Consider the following 25,777-nt stretch of genomic DNA (forward strand, 5'->3'; position numbering starts at 1 on the left):
AGTGGGTCAGAGAGGTGGATGAGGTGAGAGGCCGGGATGTTTGTGACGGATGGGACAGGGAGGAGTTCTTTCAACGGGGAACAATGGGATCGCTTCTTCAAACACTTGATGACGTCTAGCTTCTACAATCAGGATGTGCATTTGGATGACGGCCATCCGTAACAAACTCTCTTTAAAGACAGTGTTTCACACAGACTCTCGTGATGTGTACAGCGACGGTGTATTTACGGACCTCTCTGTCAAACTGGGAGAGTGGAGCGTCACCACAGTCCATGCCTCCGCCAGAGGACAGCGAGCTCTCAGAGGGAGAGGTCATGGTCTGCCGTTTGGATCCGTAGCTTCCGCTGGACAGCTCTCTGCGCAGGGCGTTGCCGTTCTGGGAGGACGAGCCTGGACGGAGAGGACGGACGGAAGAATACTTGAGAAAGAAATTCATGCTGCGGCGGATGGAAGTTACTGAAGTGACTCTGGTTCTACGAGGAGCGACGGGGTCCTGCGGTTACTCACGTATGCCCAGTCCGCTGCTGGCGCTCATGGAGCGGCCCGGCTCGCCGCGGTTCTTGGTGATGGAGGGGATGCTGACCGAACCGCTGAAGCCCGCGCGGCTCTCCTGAACACGAACGTTCTGGTTTAAACACGCACACAGAGCACGCGCGCACACGCACACAGAGCGCACACGCACACACACACACACACAGTGCAGGGCACAGGAGTGAGGAGCGTGGATGGACGACATGCTCTACAGCTGAACACAAGGTGGCGCCGCGGGTGATTGGCCACTGAGGTTTGAGCAGAGAGGCACGTGCATGGTCTCCGTTAACGCACAGCCGGTCAGGAGGAGCAGCATGAGAGGGAGGAGCTCACCGTGTGACTCAACCAAGCTTTTCAGGTTCCTTCACTAAACAGGGAATCATTTGGAAACTGAGACTTTCTCTGCTCAGTTGTTGACATGCTGCAGGGTGGTGGGGGGGGGGGGGGGGTCTACAAAAGCCGGTCTACAAACACACACATGTCAAACAGTCCCAGTGTGTCTGTTTGAATATGTACCTCTATGTTTGTGTGCTCCAGTCTGCCTAAACAAGTCTTTAAGAACAATGTGTGTGCACCTGTATGTACTTATGCAAGTGTGTGTGTGTGTGCGCATGTATATAAATGTATGTGTGAGTGTACCATGGGTAAGTCTTTAAGGATCTGGATCCCGTCTCCTGGTCCCATGTGGGCCACGTGGTTGAAGTTGGTGGGGTTAGAGATCAGCTTGTTCCTCATCTCTGGATCTCGCAGCATCTCTCTGGAAACACAAACACAAAGAGAAGATAAGTCGAGAGACAGAGCTTTTACTGCTGTTGAATATCTACAGCATGTAATATTGGTTTTGGTTCCCCTGCATGCTCTTCAGTGAGAAGGCAGCTGTACAAGCAAGTGTATTTGATGAAAGTGATTGGGGTGATGCAGAGCGAGTAGAAATGTACCGACCTCCTCTGCTGAAGCCGCTCTTCCTCCGGCACCCGGAAGGAGAAGCGTCTCTTGTTGTTCATGCTGCGCACCATCTGCTTCCTGCTGTTGTCTGACGTCTCTGGGACGACCAGCTCATCGCCCTCTGGAAGAGCGCAGCAAAGCCGCAGGCATGTTTACGTGAACGACTACAAAGCGATGCAAATGTGCTTTGGTGCTGTAGAGCAGCAAGTCAAACCTTCTGCTGCTACTCAAGCTGCTTTTGTTGTACAGAACATGTTATGCAAGGAGCAGATGAAGGGTTAAACAGTGAGCAAATAAGAGCCCATCTGCTCCAAGGCCTGCAGCTACATCTCCTGCTGGAGCTGAACGCCCTCGACTTCACAATGGAATTACAATAGAATGTACTCGGTCATCCTTGACATTGTTGTAGTTTTTAGCCGCGTGGTGTTCTTACCGGCCATCTTGTTTCTAAAGTAGATGAGCCGGACTGTTTCCAGTCCCAGCAGGTTCAGAGAGCCGTCAACGTTCAGGGGGCGCACCTGAAGGGGAAGTAGAGACATCTATCATGAAGCAAAACTGATTCCTGATCAGTAATCACAAATCTGAAATCTGGAGTTATTTCATCTATCAATATGGCGGGGCGGCAATCAGAAGAATAAGTCTGGTTGCTATGGTGACAGAGGCAAATAGGATTCATTCATCTAATCCACCAGGTGGAGCCAGAGGTGCATCCAGGTGTCTGGAGGACTCAACACCATAGATAGAATATAGAAGACGTGGACAAAGTCACCGAGACATCTACGGTTTAGAAACAATGAGTTTGAGCCGTCACCATTTTGTGTTTCTGTGAGCAGAAGTGACGCGAGAGAGTGGAGCTAAGTACAACCCAACGCTGAATAAGACATTTAGAGATGACCAATATCTGAAGCTTTATGGTCTGTGTGACTCTAAATGGACCATAATGTACTAAATGAACATCATGCTGTGTTGAAGAAGACTTGAAACTAGAGATTGAGACATAAACTCATGTTTACAATGTTTACTGAGGTAATAAAACAAGAGAGAAGTAGAGTCATTTTCTCATAGACTTCTATACAACCAGAGGAGTCGCCCCCTGGTGGACACTAGAGAGAATGCAGATTCAAGACATGAAGCATTGGCTTCACTTTTCAGACCTGGAGGCTGCCCCCTGCTTTAGTCACGTCATAATCACAACAACGTCCACAGCACTGACCTTCTTGAGAGGGATGGTCTGAATCCACTCCATGGTGTTGACATCAAACACATCGACGGCGTTCTCGCTGTACACTGACAGGTAGGGGGCGTTGTAGCCTGGACAGAAGGAAAAGTAATTTTGTTCAGAAATCTGCCTGTTCATTTCATCACCATGTGACTGAACAGGATCCCCTGCACTCACAGGCAGAGTAGGGAACAGCTGGCCACATCAGCTCCTGCTGACGTGACCTGCGGCCCTGGGAGTCCACGTATACTCCGATGGAGCTGAAGCACAGCAGCAGCTCCTTGCTGGAGATCTCCACACAACAGAGGGCCTCCAGGTTCTGCTGGGGGATGAAGGCCAGGGTGTGGTCCTCGTGGTGGAGCAGGTTGACAGGGGACATGTCACCATGGACACTGTGGAGGACATCAGAGTCAGACTCACTGAGACCATTTAGTTGATACATATATCAGACATGTGACTCAAATCATTTGGTCAAAGTCTTCAGCAACTCCAATAAACAAACCTTAACATATGGTAACAGCAGAAACAGACATCAGAACCATTAAAATAGCATCTGCACTGTATCGAGGTCAGTCCGTGAGCAGGTAGCGTACCTGTAGCGGGTGAAGCCAGACTGGTAGCCCACATAGAGACGCTCGGTGAGCAGACCCATCCACTGAACGGGCCCCGGGGCCTGCACCTCTCGTAGTCGACGGTGACGTCCTTTACTCTTATTCACCTGGAGGTTTTACAGCAGAAAGTGATATCAATTAGAGAAACAAAAAGCTAAACACAGCACTCAAGTTAGCGAGAAAGAAATGATTCATTCATTATTAATTATTCTGTGTGTTCTGACCTCGTAGCAGATGATTTGTCTCTTCATGGCCACGCACAGGCAGGTGAGCGAGCCGTTGCGGACGGGGCCGGAGACGACGGTCTGGCAGCCTTTTGTCTCAGCCAGCTTGTAGGACTCGGTCTCACGGCCGTCCAAGGCCTGCGTGGGGAAGAGACGGACGTGGCGGTTCCTGCCGGAGATGACCGCCAGCAGCTGCTCCTGCAGAATCAGGTCGATGTGGTACACCTTCTTGTTGTCCCCCACCCGGATTATTTCTGAGGACGGAGTGAGTAAAGAAGTGAGGACGAAGGAGGGAGAGAAAGGAGTAACAAGAACACACAGTAACACATTTACAACAGCAAGGGGGGGACAAAACAAGTGAACAAGGACAGAACAGATCCTCGAGAGTGGATCTTACCATCTTTGGTGACATGGATGACGAAAAGGCCTTCCTCGTTGCCCAGAGCGACGCGCTCGTGATCTGAGGGCAAAGCAAATGAAGCAGGCGTCCGTTTCAGTGCCAGTACGGAGACAGGAAAGGTTCCAATCTGCTAGTTTCTATTTTCGCAACAGGAAGCTAATTGGTTCTCTGTAAAGAAAAGAGCTGTACCTGGAACAACTACATACACAAAGAAAGAGCCGTCTATTGTTGAGATAAGTACTGCATAGAAACCAGACCGAATGTACATCTGGGATGCTGATCAGCAGGGACGCATCATGTTTTCTTGTAGTGCTGTGAGTGCTGAAGGCCCACCGATGATAGCAGCAGACTGTGTTGTCTTGATGAGCGGCAGGGTGCTGTCGTAAGCCTCCTTGGGGACGTAGACGAAGCGCTCCTTGAGCTTGTTCTTCTTGAGGATGCGGTGGAGCTCGTTGAGGAGGCCCACCCATTTGTTCCTCTCCTGATCGCTGTCGGCCAGGATCAGGATGGAGGGCTTGTGGTTGCTGGAGTGGGAGAGCTGGGACGCTGTCACCTGAGGAGAGGAGAGGTGAAAGGTCACATTACGGTGTTGAATAGTATTTCAGAATTTCATGGGATTCAGATCATTTGGAAACTTTAGGTTGCTAAAAACAAAACTATAAAGAAAACTTACTCTGAATATACAAGGGATATCTTTGCGGCTGGCGTGGATGACATCAGAGGCCAGGACAGAACTGACTGAAAACTCTTCATCCCTGGATGACAGGAATGAGATCAAAGGTTAGACATCCAGGACCTAGAGCTGCCACGATTGGTCGAATATTCTACAACCTCAGAATCCATCGCCCATCCATTTGATGACAATTAAAGCCTCTGGGGGCAATGCAGATTATGTCTGTGGTTCCGGTGGAGCCAGCAGTTATCCGCCTCAGAATTTATTTCCCTTGCACTTGCACGATGAAGATGAAGATGAAGATGCGAAAATGAAGTTGGAGTTGAGAGACGAGCCGATTGTTTCATGTTTCAATGCAGATAATGTTTTGGTTAATAAAATGCTAAATCATCGTCAGACGATAGCCAGAGTCCCTAGATTGCATTTGGGCCAGTGCGGTCCGCCTCTTTAACTCTCCTCACAGATGTTTACCTGCATTCAACCAAAGCCCGCTCACACGTGATTGGTCGATACGACTCAGACTACAAATGGACTGCAGAAACCAGAACGCTTCCAAAACCAAAACCTTGTGTACAGATTCTGCATTCATATAAAGATATGTTTATAGAGATTATTAATGCATTAAATGATGAGACAGAAAATGAATCTGCAACTATTTGATAATCTATAGAGTCATTTTCTAGCAAAAATGGCAAACATTTTCTAGATTCAGCTTCTGAAATGTGACTATTTTCTTTTTGTCTTTGTCACATTTATCAGCTAAACCAAAGCACCAAACTATGTAGGACAGAACAGAGTATTCATTAATGACTAAGAAGACTTTCCACACTTCTCCTACCTCATATCTATGACTTGGCTGACTACTACACTTGGTTGCGTGGCTTTTCCTTCTCCCAGTTCGTAGAGGAACAGTTTGAAGTCACACACCACAGCCATCGCTCTCTGCCAACCTTTCTTCACTCCTGTCGGTTTGGGCACCTAAGACAGACACAGAGACATGGGTGAATGAAATAACATGGACCTACACCGCAGGTCGGAGCAGAAATACCTTCTACAGTGTTAGAAATGCAAAGGTGACAATTCAGATTGAATTACCACTTGGGGCATCTGCACTCAAGTGGGCATAGACAACCAGGGCGTGACTCACCCTGACGTGTCCTTCGTACGCAGTACCAATACCCCTCTGGGGGTCGATCCCCAGCGGGCCCTTGGTCTGGTCCTGGGGAACGGGACACACAGCCGGAGCCTTGTCCGCACAGGTTACATGGCAGGAGAAGTTACACACTGGACAAGGAGAGAGACGGAGACAAGGTGAGGACGAATGAGGTGTTTAACTGGGCATGTATCATTGGGAATTAGTTGAACTTTAAGATGAGAATAATATAAACTGGGATCATTGAGGCAATATATTATACAGGTTTTGGGTGTGTTATAGAGATTCAATGGTGTCTACGGGTTAAATCAGAGTTGGCAGAACAGTTTAAGTCACCGTTTCGATATTCCTGTCCTTACCTTCACAGGTGCAGCCTTGACGTATGAGCCCCACCATGAGGGAAGTGCACTGGTTACACTTAGTGGGAGTGCTGAACGACTTCACCACAAACTGATGTGCTTTGGGCTGTGGAGTGCGTGAAGAAATGAGCATGATCGAGCAAGAGAGACACAATCAGTGGTTATTAACAACACATGAAGTCTGTTGTGGCAAAGTTCAACAATGAAGTGCGAGCCTACAAGGCAAGGCAAGTTTATTTGTATAGCACATTTCAACAACAAGGTAATTCAAAGTGCTTCACATAAAACCATTAAAAGCATCAAAACATAAGGCAAAAGAAAGAATGTCTGACCTTGGGAGAGGAGCGTCCAATGCTGCCGTACCCTCCTGAGCGCATGGTGGGGGTCTGGACTGTGCGAGGAGGATGGTCCATCAGCTGCACCATAGAACACACAAAAACAGGCAGCAGTGAGATGCTGTGTTTGTGATCAATGTATGGGTGACGGTGCACGGATTCTCTTCAGTTTCCAACAGACTCCGATTAGCAAAATATTAGCAATGACTCATATTCTCTGTTCACATCCATACAGTTCAACTGGCTTTAGGTTGACTCCATTAATACTTTTTAATTTGAGGAACTTGCAAGTCGTATATCTGCTCCTACATGCACCACGAGTCCACAATTAGGACACTGGTGTTGACTCGCAGCACCATAGTCACCAACAGTCTGAGAACAGCCTGAAGTCTGCTGCTGGCCTCAATGTTCTCCTTTTCAATGCACGGCTCACATTTCTCTATAATTGAGTTACTTGCAATTCACATGGGCTGACCTATTTGACAAATGTGGTATTGTGAGATGCTGAGTCACAGTTTCAGCTGCTTGAGTTGGTGTGAAGAATATTTGGATGCATTTGTTTTCTTCCTCCACATGCCAGACATACAGATCTGCCATGTTTAAAGAGAGAACTATACCAGTCTTATAATCTTCATTATTCCAATGCACATCTTCTAAATCAGACCTAACTGGGGATAGGATAGGATAGGGAATTACACCCGACATATAGTCCTCTTGTACTCAGACATCTTCTACATCTATGTTGCTGGTAGGATACCAGCCTCGATACAATAACAGACTTAGGGATTGTCTGACCTCTATGGGCTCCACATCACTAGCCATGGAGGGTGACCGCGATCGGGACTTTAGGTGGGACTTGGGGTCATCTTCCCTGGATGGAGTGTTGGAGGGGGTGAAGTTATCAATAGAGTCCACCTGAGGAGAGAGAGAGGCAGGATGGAGGAGCGCGAGAAGACACAGGGGAAAAGTGAGAAAGGATAAGTGAGAAAGGGAGGACAAAAAGAGAGCGATGGAAAGGAGAGTTTTAATTTAACAAAACAAACCAAAGAACAATATGCTGCATTCAAACTTAGAGAGAAGTAGCGGGTGCCATGATACACAAATGGAAGACAGTATACACAAATATTGTCAATATATGTCATCATATTCACTGGACTTTAAAAGCCACAAAGGAAAACCACCACAACTTTATTGTACCCCATGTATTTTACCACACGGGAACACATCACAGCCCAGGGACCATGCTAATTTGAGACACCACAAGCATACACCATACACCATGCATGGCCATTCATAAAGCTAAACTGAATGAAAAGAAAAAAACACACCAACACCAATGCACACAGGCAGCACAAAAAGGAATATAAACAAAGAAATAAAACAAAGAATATCAGACACATTTGCCACACACACACAAATGTCAAAATATTATATTTCTCAGAACCCATGCCACGCAATCAGACAGCCACAGTAAACACACACACACACACAGGAGATCCACACAAATCAAACATCAATGTGAAGAGACAGCACATTTAGAAGGGCTCAATGAAACCACAGAGCGCAGTGATGGTGCTTACGCGTCTGCCTTTGCCTTTGCTAGATCGGCCAACGGATGGCGAGCGCTTCAGTGGCAGGAGAGGCAGAGCGTGGCAGAGATAGAGAGATGAGTGAATATCAGAAAGGCTGTCTAACAGAGCTGAAAACACAGTTAAACAGACTGAGGGAGAAATGTGAAAATGGTAATATAAGCCTGTATTACATCAGTTCAGTGGTTCCCGAACTCTTTTTTTATAACCAACACAGCCGTTTATCCATTACTTTTAGCTAACTATTTATCCATTACTTTTTGCTAACTATTTCAACCATGTATCCATTACTTTTAGCGAACTATTTTAACCATTTATCCATTACTTTTAGCGAACTATTTCAACCATTGACCATTTAGCTAACCATTTTAACCATTTATCCATTACTTTTAGCGAACTATTTCAACCATTGACCATTTAGCTAACCATTTTAACCATTTATCCATTACTTTTAGCTAACCATTTATCCATTACTTTCAGCTAACTATTTTGACCATTAAACATTACTTTTAGCTAACTATTTTAATCATTAACCATTACTTTTAGCAACCTATTTCAACCATTAACCATTTAGCTAACCATTTATCCATTACTTTTAGCTAACTATTTCAACCATTAACCATTTAGCTAACTATTTCAACCATTAAGCTAACTATTTTAACCATTTATCCATTACTTTTAGCTAACTATTTCAACCATGTACCCATTACTTTTAGCTAATATTTATCCATTACTTTTAGCTACCTATTTTAACCATTAACCATTACTTTTAGCTAACTATTTTAACCATTTACCGATTACTTTTAGCTAACTATTTTAACCATTAAGCTAACTATTTTAACCATTTGTCCATTACGTTTAGCGAACTATTTCAACCATTAACCATTTAGCTAACTATTTTAACCATTTATTCATTACTTTTAGCTAACTATTTCAACCATGTATCCATTACTTTTAGCTAACCATTTATCCATTACTTTTAGCTAACTATTTTAACCATTAACCATTACTTTTAGCTAACTATTTTAACCATTAACCATTACTTTTAGCTAACTATTTTAACCATTTATGCATTACTTGCAGCTAACTATTTGAACCATTAACCATTACTTTTAGCTAACTATTTCAACCATTAACCATTTAGCTAACCATTTGAACCATTTATCCATTACTTTTAGCTAACTATTTCAACCATGTATCCATTACTTTTAGCTAACCATTTATCCATTACTTTTAGCTACCTATTTTAACCATCAACCATTACTTTTAGCTAACTATTTTAACCATTTACCATTACTTTTAGCTAACTATGTGCATGGCTATGCATTACTTTTAGCAAACTATTTTAACCATTAACCATTACTTTTTGCTAACTATTTTAACCATTTATGCATTACTTTCAGCTAACTATTTTAACCATGAACCATTACTTTTAGCTAACTATTTTAACCATTTATCCATTTCTTTTAGCTAACTATTTTAACCATTTATCCATTACTTTTAGCTAACTATTTTAACCATTTATCTGACTCAGCTTACTTGTTTTATAAAATTAACTTAAGATCACACTAGTGTGATCTTAAGTTAATTTTTTTGTGATTTTTTTTGTTTATTTGTCTCCCCAACAAAAATTGTAGATGCATTTCTTCAATTAAATCACATTTTCTATATATTGTAGTTGACTTAGTTTAGTTCAGATGAGTTAATTAGTTGAGCTTTCAACATGCTCCCTGGCAATTGCTCAAGTACAACCTGGGGAACAGTTCATTACTGGAATCACTGCATTAGACTACTGTATGTCCACCAGAGTTGAGATGAGGACAGAGGCTGGAAAGGGTGGATGGGTGCAAATGGAAAAAATACACATGGCGATGGAAAGTGAGCTGGAAAAGCAAACATGGAGCACAGCGACAACTCAAGTTCTCTTTCTGGCTACAAAATGATAAAACAATAGAGGAAAGGGGATTTAGAAAATGTACGTAGTGGTTCTGTTCGAGCACCAGAAAGCTAATACAAAGCCATTCAACTAGCCCACTGGCCTAAAAGAACTAGCAAGCAACAGAAAAAAATGGCAGCAGACTGCAAAAAACACCACAATCTTAACAAGTATATGCACAATGTGAATTAGAAGCGCATTAATTAATCTCATTGCATGTATTTTGTACTTCTTGTAAAAAAAATAAGATTTAGACCTTGTTAAAATGAAAGGACTGACAGTGTTTGCAGTGGTTCTGCCCTCAGTTACACTGATGCACAGGCACAAACTCACAAGACGCAATATGGAGACAGAAATCTATCCTGTCTTTCTCTGCCAATAAAATACTCAGAGTCTTACAGCATACAGCTACTGCTACACACACGCACACCTCTGCCTAATCAAGAGAAACTTACGTCTTCCCAAAACTCAATTAAAGAAGATGAGGATGAGGAATAAGAGTCCTGATGTACCAGAGAATGAAGCAAGGAAACAACCAAAAAGATAGAACAAAAATAAAGATCTCAAGAAATGTATGTGAACAAAAAAACCAACATAAAAGCGTGAATAAAAAGCACAGATATAATTTTATTTCCTGCAGATTTATGATTTTGAGGTTGTTTATGAGCATAGATTTAAAATCTTTAACTGCAGACAGATTTAGGGTTGATCACATATGAGCCTCTGTTAGATCTTTTGTCCTGAATACTTACATCAAACTGGTCTAGCGCCGACGTGGGGGCGTTGAGAAAAGCCAAGAAGGAATTCTGGGAATCCTGGTGCTTGACACCTACAGACACAAAACAAATCACACAATAGTGGTGGTTAAGTAGTGATATTAAGACATCAAAGGGTGACTTAAACAAAATGAGTCACAGGACCATTTCTCAGACGTGGGGGGTGTTTCATATGACCTTAGTAACAATACATTTCATGTACATAGCACATGGTTGTATTTCTAAAATAGGGCTGCTGACGCAAAACCCTCTAATTTGGGTCCCTGGTGTAGTTATCCCTCCTTTCACAGAGAATCTCTCACGAAAGGTTTCAGTGTGTGTCAATATAACGTATCCTCCCATGTGTTTTCAAAGACCACTGTATTTGAAAAATGTATTATAACAATAGCAAGGGTATGTTTTTGTCTGCATCAATGGGCCATTAGCACTTTAGGGGCCACAGTAGAAATTATAAATATATACATCAACACATTTGCTACGTCATTCTTTGTGCATTATGGTGACAAGAAAACGGAGGTCGTTTGATATATTCTCAGTCGTACCTCTTCGTAGCCGCAGCTCCTCCGTCTCTTTCTTCAGCCTGTCGATCTCGGCCAGCAGCTCCTGGTTCTTACTCTCCACATCCTGCAGTTTACTGGTGGTTCACAGACAACGATGAGTCACATACTATGCAGACTTTCATAAAGATTTTTTTCTTTAAGAAAGAAACAACAAAACAAATGTTTTTCAGTGATTTCTTTATTTGAATAATTCATGTTTTCACTGATGTTACAAAGCATTCGTACCATTCTGTGGACATGTTGTTGGCCTTGACCTTGTTCAACTCATCCTGGATGCCCTGCTTGGCTCTAATCTCAGCGTCTAAGGAAGACTGCAGCTCCAGACGGGCCGACATGTCCAGCTTGGCGAAGCGCCGCATCTTCCACGGCATATCCTGGAACACAGAGGAAAGAAAGTTAGTAAATGAAACGAAAAACGGTAAAAGATGGAAGGAGAAGTGAGAGAGGAGGAGGACATTCATCATCTGTATCTTAATTACAGCCTGCATCTAAATAATAGAGGATTTTTCATTTGACTTAACAGCCCCTACCGCAGTTTGAGACAGAGCGTATGTGTGTGTGTGTGTCACCATGGCTCTCGCTCCCAGGCTGGTGTTTCTCAGTCCCTCCAGCTCTTCTGTCATCTTGGTGGCCAGAGCCTGCAGGTAACCCCGAGCATCCTTCTCATCACTCACCCTGCAGAAAACACACACACACACGCGCGCAAATACACATATTTGCATTACTATACATGCAAAGACATTCCAAGGACATACTTTCACCCATAACCATTAATACTGAAGGCCTGCCTCATAACTGTTCAGACTGTTTAACGATAAGGACTACGTGTAATATACCACCCACTAACTGATCCAGTTTGTCCACTGCAGCAGCACTGCTACTCCACCAGGGGGCAACATGCATCACTAAATTCTTCTAGAAATGCATTCCAGGCTCAGCATTTGTATGTGCATGTTTGGAATGTGAGTGTGTGCATTGGTGTATGTGAGTATCTGAATGGATGTATCGTGTGTGTGTGTGTGTGTGTGTGTGTGAGTGATTGTGTGGTATGTGTGCTATGTGAGGACTGCAGGGTTTGTCCAACAGAAAGAAGCCGAGCAGCTGGCGAGGTGTCAGTTGCAATGGGAAGTGATCTGAGAGAAAGGGAGGTTCAAGTAGCACTAAGATCTTTGGAGGCATGTGAGAAATGCTGCAGCTACTCAATACCCGACTAAACAGCATGGGAGTGTGTGCGTGTGTGGCTGACTGAACATAGCTGTGTTTCAGCTTGTGCTCAAGCATTAATGGGAAAGTATGTGCCTCAGCAAGTATTGTGGTGGTTGGAGAAAGTCCCTGTGTGTGCGTGTGTGTGTGCGCGTGTCTCACCATTGGATGATTTCCGTGATCTGGGCCTCCCAGTGAGCTACACTCTCCTTTTTGTCAGCCAGCTCCCTCATCTCGTCCTCCAGCTGCCTGTTGGAGCTGCTCACCTTCTCAAACATGCTGGTCAGCTGAGGGGAAAACACACACACACACACGAGTAATGAAAACAGATCATATTCACCATCATACTAAAAAGGGTAGAGCCGTAAAGCTCTCTAGGAACTGTGACATGTGCTAAATGGATTCATTTATATAGAAATAGAGTGACATTACATCACAGGACCTGTGTAATGAGTGTAACAGGTGCTCAGCCTTGAACGTGATGACTGGTTCAATATGGAGGATGAATCATTGTATTGTTATGACAGTCGTTAGGATTTAACTCCTAGGTGCTCAACCCCGCTAGACTACAGGGCTGCTAAGGAAGTGTGTGGACTCCCGCACACGCACCTACACAGAGTAAAAGGTGACTCATCTCAAGAAAGTTGTGTCATTACAAGTGTAAAACTGCCCCATTGTTTGCTGGAATACCTGCTTTGTGGGCTCAGTCTCTTTTTGAGTGCAAGGCAACTTTAAAGGCTGATGTAATGTGTATGTTAAAATACTAAGTTATTTTTGTTTCGCAATGGCTTTCCAATCCTGGAGCTGGTCGCTAACGTTTGGAATATATGTAGTCGGTCACGGTCATAAATTAAGTTTTTGGGAAAACGCCTTCGAGCCGCTGTAATGAACGCAAACATGGAACTGAAATAAATATTTGCTTCTTTGGCATGTGCTGTGAATCTTTGAGTAGGAGCCCACGAAATGACATATGCTGCATTCCAAAATGGACTCCCAGTAATGATGCTAATAGAAACAGAGACGCCGCACCTCATCAGAAACACAATGGGCCTCACGCAAGAACCCCCCATGCCAACAGATTCCTTCTTAAATAGCTTGTACGAGTGATTTAGGAAACCTTTCACCAACTTCCTGGTATTTTGTCATATTTTCTTAGCTGGGAACCCATGTCATGTGCAGCTAGTCTGCTGTTAACCAAGACGGAGATGTTTAATAATAGTTTGTGCGCACGCACGCACACACACGCACACACACACTTCAAGGGGGCAGCTGTTGCATGGTGGGTAGAGCGGGTCGACCTTTAATCACAATGTTGCCGGTGCGATCCCCGGCACATCCTCGCATTACGAGAAGTCCTTGAAGTGGCACACTCGTACAAAATAATTAGAGAAATGTTCTTGCATAAGGTCCAATGTACTTCATGGTTTGAAATACATGAAATCACTGAAGGTGGATTTGATTTATATCTGCTGATATACCGGTGCCAACAACATCTGTCACACAATAAATCAAGTACATCTTGACTTATTTGGTCCGTTGGTTTTGGAGTTTGACTTGTAAATGAGGCTCTCGTACCCCGATGTGACGGAGTATCACGCGGATGTCTGCACAGGTTTGGAAATGACCATCAGACACCAGGACATTATTTTGCAGCGTGATGTACAATCATGGCTTGCCAATTTTATGAGAGCCTTAAACATCCTCTACGAATATTTTACGGGCAGGTTTGTGGAGTTTGGTGGATCTGAATCGTACGAGCAAACAAAGATTTAGAATGAGAATGTGAAAACATCCTTGCAAGAGGAACTTATCTAACGCTCCTGTTCACTTCCAAACACGCAGTGAAAAGAGTCTCATGTCTGGCTGAACTGCTACAGCAGAGCTGGACTTTCTGCGTCATTACTCGACAAACTGCAGAGGTTTCCCCGCTCTGAGAACATGCACGTAAAGACATTCTGAATTGAAGCCTGATTTTGCTCCTAAACAAACAGAGTTGCGCTTCAGCGCCTTCCTTTGAAAGATAAGACGAGTCAAAACAATAATATTTTCACGCTCTCCAAACGTATTCAAGGACTGTTTTGTACTGAGAAGCAAATCATACAGAAACATCTAATCTGTGCTAATCTGAGTTCTTAAGCTTCTATAAATATCACTTTTCAGAATGTGAAATAACAGAATAATACATTAAATATGTAGCGTGACGTGTGCTTTCACTCTGGTGGCAGCCACATCCATACTGGCTCCATTTCATCCAGATACTTTCCATTTTATCAGTTGCAGACTTTAAAAACAACACCGACATTTTATTCCATATGTCCAAATGCCTCCCGCTCCCTCAGACATTGTTTAAATTCGGAGCCTTCTTGAACTTCCAACAGCGAATTCCAAAGTCAATAGAGAGAAATCCAGAGAGCCGTTCCATCTGCATGTGCAGGAAGCTACAGAGTGCTTTCATGGGGGATATTGAACCGTGATTGCTTTGGCAGAGCTGAGCGAGAGGAATGTGATGAAAGGGTTTGGGCCGGGTTACTTGGGGTTAGGGAGTTGTATTTTATTTTTGTGTGTGCATGTGTGTGTGGTAGAGATAAGAGATGAACAGATCACTTCACAGCTTTTAACCCGAGTGATTTTAGTTTGTGTGCATGTAAACAAATCTCTTACCTTATCCAGTTCACTGGACAGCTTCTTATTTTCCTCAGTGAGCAGGACTCTCTCCCTCTCGTACTTCTGCTTGTACTCGGTCTCACACTCCTCCCGCTCGCTTTGGCTGGAGGAAGCACACGCACGCCGATTGTTAAACTTGTCAGTTTTTTATTTCGTGGGAGGATATTTCTGCTTTCCATCCTCCTAAATTCAAATGCAGGTACTCTACATTAAACGTACATACTTGAAATACATACATGAAATGAAAACTACCAATCTCTTAGAATACCTCCTCTGTCCTCCTACCCATGTTGGTGTGTGGGCCTCAGACTCCACACATTTCCTCTAAGACCTAAATCCACGGCTTGGTGCTCAACCCAGGTCACCGTTATTCAGCCCAAACACATTAATGCAGTTAGAATCTGATACGGCGGTGTGTTATAAAACTAATTAGAAAGCAGTGAGAATAATGTGTCAGTAACACCAGGCAGGGAAGTTATGCTGCAGGGCACAAAAACAAAGCTCGACAGCTTTCTCCTCAACAACAACATCTTATTAAATGCGATTAATCCAGCGGTTTTCAACATGGGATCAGGTGCCCCGAGTACCTACCAGGGGGTCTGCAGCAGAATAATAAATTACTCATTTTGATTTCTTGGTATTTTAATATCAGAGTTGGCACATTTAGACTGATTTTTCGACACATCCAACCATTTTCATCCTAATTATACCATTCAAATCTACACTTTAAGTCACAATAAGATATATAAATTGCCAGTGTGTTTCAATTCAGAAATAAACCCAAGATTTCCGTAAACATGTAAAATGACGATGTATCATCTCGACAGCACTGTTATTGCCTCACTCGGGTATTTGCTTTCAACTTCAGCTTCCGGGCTCAGGATGTGACCCACTGAGGTAAACACCAGCAGCTCTCATTCAGAGGCTTGACAAGAGTTGTTGAAGGATCTCTATATCATATCAGTAGACGGGTTCTCTGAAGCAGTAGAAACCATCTTTGAAATGGCACTCTTGATCTAAATGCACCTCCTGAGGAACAGGGGTCAATATGGAGCGTTGAAAGTATTTGGAAACCCTTGCAAAGAGGTTACCTGCATCAGGATGTATTCTCTGGTTGGGTTAATATTATAATCAAATATAACTATTCAAAAGAAACAGCACTTCACAGTTACTACACATTAAAACCAGACAGGGACTTGTTGATAGGATGGTAATTACCTCACACAATCATCACTGGAAAAGACAATAAAGGAAACTAAAGTAACGTCATGATAGCCCAGATATTGGACTCCACGAAACCAGAAATACAGAAGTAAAAAAAAACTAAAAAGACATGTGCCTTGATCGGATGGAAAGAAGGAAAAGAGCACCTCTCACGGCGAGTCTTGTCCAGCTTGTCTTTGAGCATCAGGATCTCTTTCTGCAGCGCCAGGTGTTGGCCCTCGGCGTCCCGCAGCTCCTTGCGCAGGGCCTTCAGCTCGGTGCCGTGCTGCGCCTCCCTGCGCGCCAACTCCTCCTCGTACAGGACTGTCTTCTTCTCCAGGTCCCCCCGCAGGCGGCCCACCTCCTGGGTCTGGTCCGCCGAAGCCGGGCCAGCAGAGGAGCCGGCCTGCTTCACCTGGGTGGTGAGGAGATGGAGAAAAGTGGAGGGGGGGGCGGGGTGAGATGAAGATAAGTAAAGTATGGAGAAAGGAGCGTGGAAGGACCAATAAGTACAGAGCCAATCTCAGAAGCCATCAACCATTGCTCTGATGACAGATAAGCTTCAGGGGGCAAGGGGAAACCAGAACCTCCAGACTCTTCATGCGAGTACTGAATCTCTTTATAGAGATTAGCACAGACCAAACACACAGCTGCCCGAAGCTTCTGGGCTAAAGTGTTCTCTTCTAAGGATGCACAGAGGCTCCGTAGACGGACAGGTTCGTGTTCAGCTGTGTTTGTTGGCACACTTACCTTCAGCCCTTCCAGCTCCTCCTCCAGCTGTCGGCTGTACTGCTCGTTACGCTCCCTCAGCTTCCTCTCCTTCTGAGCCTCCGCCGCCCGCTCCTCCGCCTGCACCTCCATCTGATTCGAGCAGAAAAACTCTAATTTGGAGGAGAGCATAGACCATTCTACAGCCACCGCGACATCTACCGTCTAAATATTCATGAGATCTGTAAATATTTCTACAACACACAGAAGGCAGTAGAAGCTTGAATTGTGCACCAACCAGTGGATGGAGACAGAACAGGGTGTGCTAGCAACCACAGGGAGACTACTCTACCTCCTTCTTGCCCCTCTCGGCCTTCCGCACCTCAAGGCGGAGAGCCTCGACCTTCTGACCATTGCTCTCCATCTCCTCCTCCTTGTCGCGCACCTGGCGAGTCAGGCGCTGCTTTACCGACCTGGGAGAAATGTTCAGTCAAAGGTGAGGGAGAAACTCTGAGCAAGTATATGACCACCTAGACGAACAGATTGGGCATTCAAAAACTAGTGTTTGTTTTGAGGAATGGTCTGGAGCAGTGATCCTACCTGAGGTCTGTGAGTCTCTCGTTAAGCTCAGAAAACTCCTGCATGGCCAGTTTCCTCTGGCTGTGAGCTTCCTTCAGCTCTTTGGACTGAGACTTCAGCTTCTCATTGGCCTCCAGAAGATCCTGGCCAGACAAAAGGGAGGGTGTCAATACACATTTAGATTCTTACAGTGGCTCCTAGGACAATTAATCTCAATCCAAGAATGGTTGAATTGACCTTTTTTTTAATCAAAGCTGAGCAGTCTGGTTTCTATATGAACATCGATGGTGTGTTTGTAGGAGCCGCTTTAGTTCCGGTTCTCTTTTTAAGTGCTCATGTGAAGAAAAGTACTGCAGATACATGAACTTGCAAATTGGCTGATACACAATACCAATCTGATACGCGTTAAAACAAAAAGGTTACACAGGGCATCATTCCCTCAAATATCTATTTTATATTGCTGTGAAAAAGTCTCCTTCAAACAACTGGACGTGTTCAAAATATTACATTTGAACACATCTTGATGAGGTTACAATTGAACTTTGCCCAATCGTCATTCTTTACAGAACAGGGCTTGAACACATCACAGTGTAACACAATGCAACCCTTTACCAGCTGTTAGTTCCAATATGTAGCTGAGCAGGACCGTGCTGCTAACGTTAAGTAGCTAGACATCTTCACGATGTAATACTATGAGGGAAACACAGGGTGCATGAGAGGCTTTAACTACAGGTGTGTAGTGCTGGGTCCACATGTACAGTAGCAGCACTCCGGATGTACCGATCGGGTCGCCAGTGACATGTATTAGTTGTTTTTCCTCCGTAGCATAAATTAGCTGATAAATGATAATATTACACAAAATCGCATCAGTGCATAGATTCACATGCTCGCCGATACCTGATCCAGTGTTTTAGGCTTTATCGGATGCCTTTCAGTTACTGGTATCGGTACAATTCTCAAAAAAAGTAAAAAAAAGTTTAAAAAAATAAAACACCACTGAAGTACTTTTTGAAGCATTGTTGTCCCTCGAGACTAAGTGCTACATTTGTGTTACTATAGATAATATGGGCACAGTATTTAAATAAATATACAGAAAATACAAAACCCATGCGCAGACAGAACACTGCTGGTTCTACCTTGTGCATGTCATCCTTCTCCTGTGCAACGCTCTTCATCCGTCTCTCCAGAGTCTTGGCGTGTTTCGATGAGTCCTCCAGGTCCCTGCGGGCCAGCGACACGTCCTCCAGCTGCTTCTCAAGCTGGCCCGAGTCTGACACACATGCAAAGGTTTCAAATGGAATGAAACCTTACTTTAGCTTGGAACAGAATTTGACTGTGGCTGTGTTAGTTTGTTTCCAAGGTTTACAAATACTCCACAGTTCTGTTCAGAGTTTTATTAATCTCAAAATCTGGTGGAGCGAATGTCCCCTTCGGTTGGCGGGTGCATGAAACCTACTGTACTACTGAGCTGAACTAAATATGAACAAAAACAGAAACATCCTGACCAGCGATCTGCTTCTTGAGGATGTCGATCTCACTCTTCAGACTCCTGATCTCCACCTCCTTGTTGGCGCTGGGAGGGCCCTCTCCTGTTGGGTGCTGCAGGGCCTGCACCGTCTGAGTTGCCTCTGCAACCGGTCAGGTAGGAGGCATCAGTTTCGTGCTTTGCTATACTTTTAAAAAAGTTGCGCTAATATGCGATTCAACTTTGTCTGCATTCCAGTTAGACCAATGAAAGTACAGTATGCGTCTCTTCTCTCTCTCCGCCTCAAATTGCAAAGACGAGCCGTTTCGTCAGCCTCACCTTGCAGTTTGCGGCAAAGCTCCACTTTCTCCTGCTCCAGGCGGCGGATCCTCCTCTCATAGGCCTCTGTGGCCAGGCTGTCCTCCAGGCTGCGCTGGACATCCAGGTCCAACTGGTCCTGGCCCGCCTTACCCGACTCCCCCGCCAGCTGTCGCAGGCAAGCCCGGTCGGAGAGGGAACTACAGGGGAGGAGGCCGGGGAAAAGGTGTAGGAGGCATGAGAACCGTACCGGTGATGAAACGAGTGGGGATAAATGAGGATAATGTGGTTTTAACAGTATACAAACATTCAAAATGAAAGTTAAGGGAGGGAAAGAGACGGAGGGAAACAGCAGGAGAGGGGAAACAGGAAAGAGAAGTGGACGACAGAAGATAGAGATGAGTTGAACGTGGAGAGGATGTTGAGTCATGGAGGAAGGGAGAGAGGGAGGAATGACAGCCACATAAAGGAAGATGTGTGAGAGAGAGAGCGGGGGGAAGAGGAGAGAAAGAAAGAGTGGAAAAGGCCGTTATCACCGAGCCTTGAAGAGATAAGAAAGTAAGTGGTGGGTTTGCTGCTTTCTCACAGGCAGCCTTCAGTGTGAACACCACCTTATTCGGGAGGGAGGCTACTTCAGCACTCCTACACCTCTTTAGATGGATGAGGAGCAGGCTGACCATTTAGAATGGCTAATTATATTTCATGCTAGACTGTGACAAGGTGCCACGCTTCTCTATTTATTTAAAGGGGAGACCCTGCAGGTGAATACGGTCAAACGTGTAACTCAACGATATTACCATGAAACCTTCTTATTTTGTATTTTTTGTATCATTTCCAGAAGAGAAATCTGATCATTGGGTAAAGCCAGGTTCAAAATGATTGTTTCATTGCATTGATATGTCAAACGTTTTTACAGAGGACATTTTGGATATTTCCTAGTAGCGTTACATGAATCAGAAAATACTGTAGGCTACAGACATAAAAAAAATCTATTTTCTCCATGTTTTTAGTAACAACATAAATCAGGCTATGACTAATATCTGAACAAACCCCTCAGTACAAACCTTCAGAATACAGAGAGGAATGAAAGAGGGACGTTTGGTGTGTGTGAGAGCTGCTGAAGTGGAGGTGTCTGGTCTTTACAGATATGTTCTGTTAAACTACAGACATTCTAAAGACACTCCGGGTGATTAGGGTTAAAACAATAAACTGATAGATATCGCCATGAAACCATGGTGACCAGTTGATTACTCATATTAAGACGATTATTGTTTGTATTACAGGTTTTCTGAAATGTTATGTTTAAATATGCAAATGAGGCATTATCTAATAGTAACTTTTGGTGAATTTCGGAAAAATCCAACGACAAAAATAGACAACGTAGTAAAATAAACACCTAGGTGTGTATTTTGGATGTTTTCCTTCCACTAATCTTAAAGAAGACAAAATAGCCCAAAGTCTCTACACTGACCAGTGCATTCATTTTATCAATGACTCCCTTAAGTATTCAACAATATGATCTTAATTTCACCAACTTGAAGAACACTGGAGCAGAACAGAGCCTTTGCTTCATTTCATCTGTCCACTGAAGATCCACTAATCATAATCATAACATAATCATAACGTGTGAACGACGACTTCCCAAAAGAAAGACACCAAGTCTAAATTTAGGCCGTGGTTAAAAATAATCCTCGAAATATAATCTATTTTGGCACTTACCATTTACTGGTGTAGGTGAAGCCCACAAAGGGCAGGTGGTGGCCAGAGAAGGCAGTGTGAGAGGGGGGGGGCATGGTCTCCTGAAAGAGTATTAGGAAACATGAGAGAGAAGTGAGACTTTTAATCCTAATATATATATACACACACATATATATATATATATATATATATATATACACACATATACACACACGTGATAATGAACAATATGAACACAACCCCCTCACCGAGTTCTTCAGGCAGTCATCATCCACATCAAAGTTCGAGGTATCAGTAGGACTGCTGACCTCTGGGATGTAGGGGGCCTCGCACGCGAGAACGTTTTCCCAATCAATGCCTGAACACAAGAGGGGCCACACTTACAACACAGGATGATACACGACTCCTTCATCAATAAGCACAAATTAGTGGCAAGAATCTATCAACGCTAAATATTGATGCTGGAAAGGTATTAAACATTTTAAAAGTCAACTTCTTCTGATTTTATCATCATTGTCACGTTCTGTTGAAAAGGCACGCTACCGCTGTCATTCTTCAATATACTAAATACATGCAGTACATCACATGAAGTTTAAGTATACATCTATGGTTTCATTTATTTGCACAGATAACAAGACACAAAAAATGCACTGCACAAAAAGAGGATTTAAGAACCCCAAAAGGGCGTATTAATGAATGTCAATGGAAAAGGAAACGACACTCAAATCAGGGAACACATGGTGACATTGGACTGTACCAATGAAGAAGGGGTGATGCTTGAAGTCCTCAATGCCGTTCTGGCCCAATCGGTGCTCTCGACTGCAAATGAGCCTGCGGATTAGATCCTTGGCGTCCTCCGACACGTCTGTTATCTGCTGTGGGAACTGGAAGCGCTCCTGTGCCAGACGGGATGTGTGCATTAGAGGAAGCAGAGATCATTACTAGACAGGGTGCCTCTATCCATGCACGCCCACTGGTCCCTTTGTTTCTACTTTATGCTCAGAAACTCCATTACTGCAGCATTGATATGTCATGGCAATGGTATTAGCATGTCACTTACACCTACAGAGACGCAGCGTAAAACCAAGTGTACCAGCTCACCTTGTGGTTCATGATCTTCCCATAGGTCTCCACCAGAGACTCTGCGTAGAAAGGAGTCTCCCCGTACAGCATTTCATACATGCAGACGCCCAGGGACCACCAGTCGCACTCAGGTCCATACTTGCCTTTCCCATCCTCCATGGCCTGGAGGATTTCTGGGGAGATGTAGTCGGGAGTCCCCACCGCCACGGAGGACTGGACCTGGAAGAGTGGACAAGAGCAAAAGTCAAGACCTGATCCTAAAAACCCTACACATGAAGATGCAATAAACTTCAGTGTCCAGGTTCAGCATGCTAATGAAAGTAATGATGATGATGATGATGATGAGTTACAGGCTGAAGTCCAGAAGTATGCGCGATGAATACCACCGCCAAACAAAGAGCATATTGAGCTCTCAGACCTCCACTACAGGATGACTGCCCTGGTCTACACACTGTTTTAAGAACTCTGTTTTTATTTTATCAAAGCAATATTTAGAGTGCACATTTGATGCTGAATTTGGAATTAAAATCAAAGCAGTATCATAATGAATTTCCACAAAAGTGCCACAGTGGAAGAGAAAAGGCAGATGTTGGCTCGTCTCTCTATGTTATTCAGGAGGTTGCAGATGAACTGCACTCTTATCATGATTCAAAGCTTCGATCTCGACGTTTCAGTCTGAGACGAAGCGTCAAACAAGCCCTACATTTATTTTTCCAAATGATCACATAACCTCATCACTCTATTAACATCGGAGAGACATACTCTGGCACTTCTCTGCTCATCTACTTCATCCTGTCGTTCTTCTCTTGTGTAACACCTGAGGGGAACATTTCTTCTCTCTGTCTGAATCATAAACTGCAGGCACAGCCAAGCAGCTGAACCACACACTCCTCCTGGGAGACCCCCGGGGGTTGACGAGGAGGTCAGTAAAGCTCTGGTTTGTTTACTTTGGACCGGAGGAGGAGGCATCAGCAGCAGTGTGGTAACAAAAGAAAACACGTACCGTCCCGTCCTCCATGAGCTTGAGGCAGGAGCCGAAGTCGGCCAGGCGGATGTGGCCGTTCATATCCAGCAGAATGTTGTCGGGCTTAATGTCCCTGAAGGAGAAAAAGAGGAGAGAAGACAAAGTGAGCAAGCGAGTCCTCAGAGTAGAACGAAGAAGACGAGGAAAACCACTTCCAAAGAAAACCGAGGACATTCCAAACACACACAAGCCCGGTCTCATGTCACCACATCAATTATCAAACTAAATTACATGACCTGGGGAAACTTGCCTGTAAAGCTAGCGTGTGATAATTCAGATGTAGTTATGATTCAATGAAGTGTAATTTCCCCCCCTTGCCCATGTATCAGCGGCGTAACGAGTCTAAATTGACCACAGGAAAGAATCAACACTGGAAAATGTTGTGGGAATCAGCAGTGCACAAAGTGTGCGTGTGCACAGTATGCAGCTTTTAAAAAACACACAAACACGCTCACTAAAGACACACTCCCCAGTTTGTGGCCGCTGTCCTCTGCAGATCTCCCTCTCAACCTGCATCACTACTGTGTGCAGCGTAGGTACAGACTCTGGCCTGACTCCAGCTGGTAGGACGCATTGCTACGCTGTCATCTGAACAGCTGATAGATTAGTCCAAGAAGTAGCTCTGTGCTAGTTTTGCATTATTTGCAACATTATGAAACATTTGTTCACTTCCTGTAAGTAACCATCGCCATAGTAACTTCTCTTTCTAGGTAGCAACAAACTATTAGGAAGGTATCCTGAAGGGAATAAGGTGCAGGAGGCCCTGCAGTGTGTTTAACAGGTGGTCGCTGACAGGTGCTTTGTGTCGGCTGCTGGTGATGTTGTCTAATGTGGGTGCTGGTGTAGATCTCTGTCTAGTCTGGTCTCTGGTGGGGGGGGTTCTCAGCTTGTGCTACTCAAGTCAAAAAAAAGCTTAGTTTGCTTCTGTTTCATGTGTGACTGAACTCATCTGTGGTTTGAATCCATGTTGTAATATTTGTTCAATCACACTAAATGTCCCCAATGATCGCTGGCCTGGACTGGTATGAAACGGAGACATCACTGTGTCCCACCATCGAGGCTAAATATAGCCTCTGTCCTTGCCTGCCCATTCCACTGAGTCCCCCTGAGGGCAGACCCCGTCCAGCCCCGTGTCTGTGGCACTCTTATCAACACAGAGGACCACGACGCGGCTCAATACACAAGGTATCGCACGCACGCACACACACAAGTGAGCTGCTGCTATTTCTGTGCAGTAATGTGAGCATGACTCTGTTTAAAATAATATACCTGATGCCCAACACAAGCACACACCCCCGCACCCCCACACCCCACACACACATAAATCACAAGTGGATGAAAAGAAAGAGAAAAGGTTTTTCTTGAAGAATTCAAGGGATAAACAGAAGAACACAGGGTCATTCTGTGGGTACGGTCTTCCTTTAAAGCTCATGAAATTCACACATTCTGATCTGAGTTTCGCTTAAACTGTTCTTAACTACTCGTTAAATACTTGAGACAATCACAAGAGAGCTTTTTCTTCCTGTAAAAGAGTGACCAGACAAGAACTGTCTTTGATGTTCCTGTCCTCAGCTCGAGACCTCTTGAGAGCCAGATGTGAAGGCAGTGTTAATAGTCCCATCTCATGCTTAGATATCACTGTAGATACGCCACTATATCACCAACCTACGAAACCGCAGATTAAAGGAATGTGTGCACATATATGACCTGAGAAGACTCATAAAAGTCAGGCTCCAAAACTATTGACACTTACTGTTCCCAAATCACTGCTTGCATCATGAGTTACTTTTGAAAGATCTGGAGTGCTCACAGATGACTTCCAGATTAGACATCGCTTTCCAAAGCAGATACTGTAAATAGCATTTTATATGGAGACCGCACACACACAGTACACGAGTGCATACATTCACGCCAAGGATCTGGAGTATGAACTTGGCAGGCGCTAACACACACCAACGACCGGAGGGACGTATGCTCACCGTCATACTATCAGAGAGATTAGAGTTTGAAGACAGATGACTGTTATGTTTCTGAGAGAACGGTATCTTGCTTTCTGCACATAATGGAGGGCTTAGTTGGGACACACACATGGGCATTCTCGCTGTGAAAAAAAAAGCATCTTTTGGCTTACAGTCTAATGTTGCATACAGAAGCTTCGGAACATGTTCAGCCTTTAGAAGAGCCGTCCACTCGGTCTCATTCAATGCAAACAATAAGTTAAAGGTGCCCTGTGGAGTGTTATACCTCTTGCAGTGCTATGATTTTATGAGTGGGTCTCTGCTTTTGCTGTTCTTGCGCATGTGCACGCGGACGAATATGTACGCGTAACATCATGCTGGTGACCCAAAACACATTGACCCACAGGTGGCGGTAATGTGCCAAAAAACGTGCCAATACACCAGAAGAGGCTTAAGAAGAAGACAGCCAGCAAGTAAGCAACGTGAACGCAGGTTTCACTGTTTTTAGTAGCTCGGCTTTGCAAAAGTTTTGTGAGGACAAAGGCCGGTCGGCAGGTGAAATA

At 44.3% G+C, this 25,777-nt stretch overlaps 1 protein-coding gene across 5 annotated transcripts in view; it reads right to left on the reverse strand.

Annotated features, from left to right (window-relative positions):
• The window catches only part of cdc42bpab (CDC42 binding protein kinase alpha (DMPK-like) b), a 67,729-nt gene that overhangs the window by 4,770 nt on the left and 37,182 nt on the right, over positions 1-25,777 (reverse strand). The window contains exons 6-42 of one of the 5 annotated variants that reach the window (XM_079291313.1): positions 23,236-23,329; positions 22,251-22,451; positions 21,907-22,045; positions 21,398-21,507; positions 21,171-21,250; positions 19,473-19,651; positions 19,174-19,296; positions 18,805-18,938; positions 17,690-17,811; positions 17,442-17,562; positions 17,132-17,242; positions 16,549-16,796; positions 15,176-15,281; positions 12,677-12,801; positions 11,881-11,986; positions 11,537-11,685; positions 11,294-11,385; positions 10,728-10,804; positions 10,431-10,478; positions 8,031-8,075; positions 7,246-7,365; positions 6,448-6,531; positions 6,116-6,221; positions 5,751-5,887; positions 5,442-5,581; positions 4,604-4,685; positions 4,264-4,483; positions 3,928-3,990; positions 3,531-3,784; positions 3,289-3,413; positions 2,873-3,087; positions 2,690-2,787; positions 1,910-1,994; positions 1,474-1,597; positions 1,171-1,288; positions 508-625; positions 233-390 (exon numbers count right to left, since the gene is read on the reverse strand). In XM_079291313.1, the coding sequence (XP_079147439.1) occupies positions 233-390; positions 508-625; positions 1,171-1,288; positions 1,474-1,597; positions 1,910-1,994; positions 2,690-2,787; positions 2,873-3,087; positions 3,289-3,413; positions 3,531-3,784; positions 3,928-3,990; positions 4,264-4,483; positions 4,604-4,685; positions 5,442-5,581; positions 5,751-5,887; positions 6,116-6,221; positions 6,448-6,531; positions 7,246-7,365; positions 8,031-8,075; positions 10,431-10,478; positions 10,728-10,804; positions 11,294-11,385; positions 11,537-11,685; positions 11,881-11,986; positions 12,677-12,801; positions 15,176-15,281; positions 16,549-16,796; positions 17,132-17,242; positions 17,442-17,562; positions 17,690-17,811; positions 18,805-18,938; positions 19,174-19,296; positions 19,473-19,651; positions 21,171-21,250; positions 21,398-21,507; positions 21,907-22,045; positions 22,251-22,451; positions 23,236-23,329 (4,657 nt within the window). The remainder of the gene's footprint in view (positions 1-232; positions 391-507; positions 626-1,170; positions 1,289-1,473; positions 1,598-1,909; positions 1,995-2,689; positions 2,788-2,872; positions 3,088-3,288; positions 3,414-3,530; positions 3,785-3,927; positions 3,991-4,263; positions 4,484-4,603; positions 4,686-5,441; positions 5,582-5,750; positions 5,888-6,115; positions 6,222-6,447; positions 6,532-7,245; positions 7,366-8,030; positions 8,076-10,430; positions 10,479-10,727; positions 10,805-11,293; positions 11,386-11,536; positions 11,686-11,880; positions 11,987-12,676; positions 12,802-15,175; positions 15,282-16,548; positions 16,797-17,131; positions 17,243-17,441; positions 17,563-17,689; positions 17,812-18,804; positions 18,939-19,173; positions 19,297-19,472; positions 19,652-21,170; positions 21,251-21,397; positions 21,508-21,906; positions 22,046-22,250; positions 22,452-23,235; positions 23,330-25,777) is intronic. The other 4 variants (XM_079291310.1, XM_079291309.1, XM_079291311.1 and 1 more) reach the window with 4 other exon arrangements.

Source organism: Melanostigma gelatinosum (genome assembly GCF_949748355.1).
Source record: "Melanostigma gelatinosum genome assembly, chromosome: 19".
NCBI lineage: Eukaryota > Metazoa > Chordata > Actinopteri > Perciformes > Zoarcidae > Melanostigma > Melanostigma gelatinosum.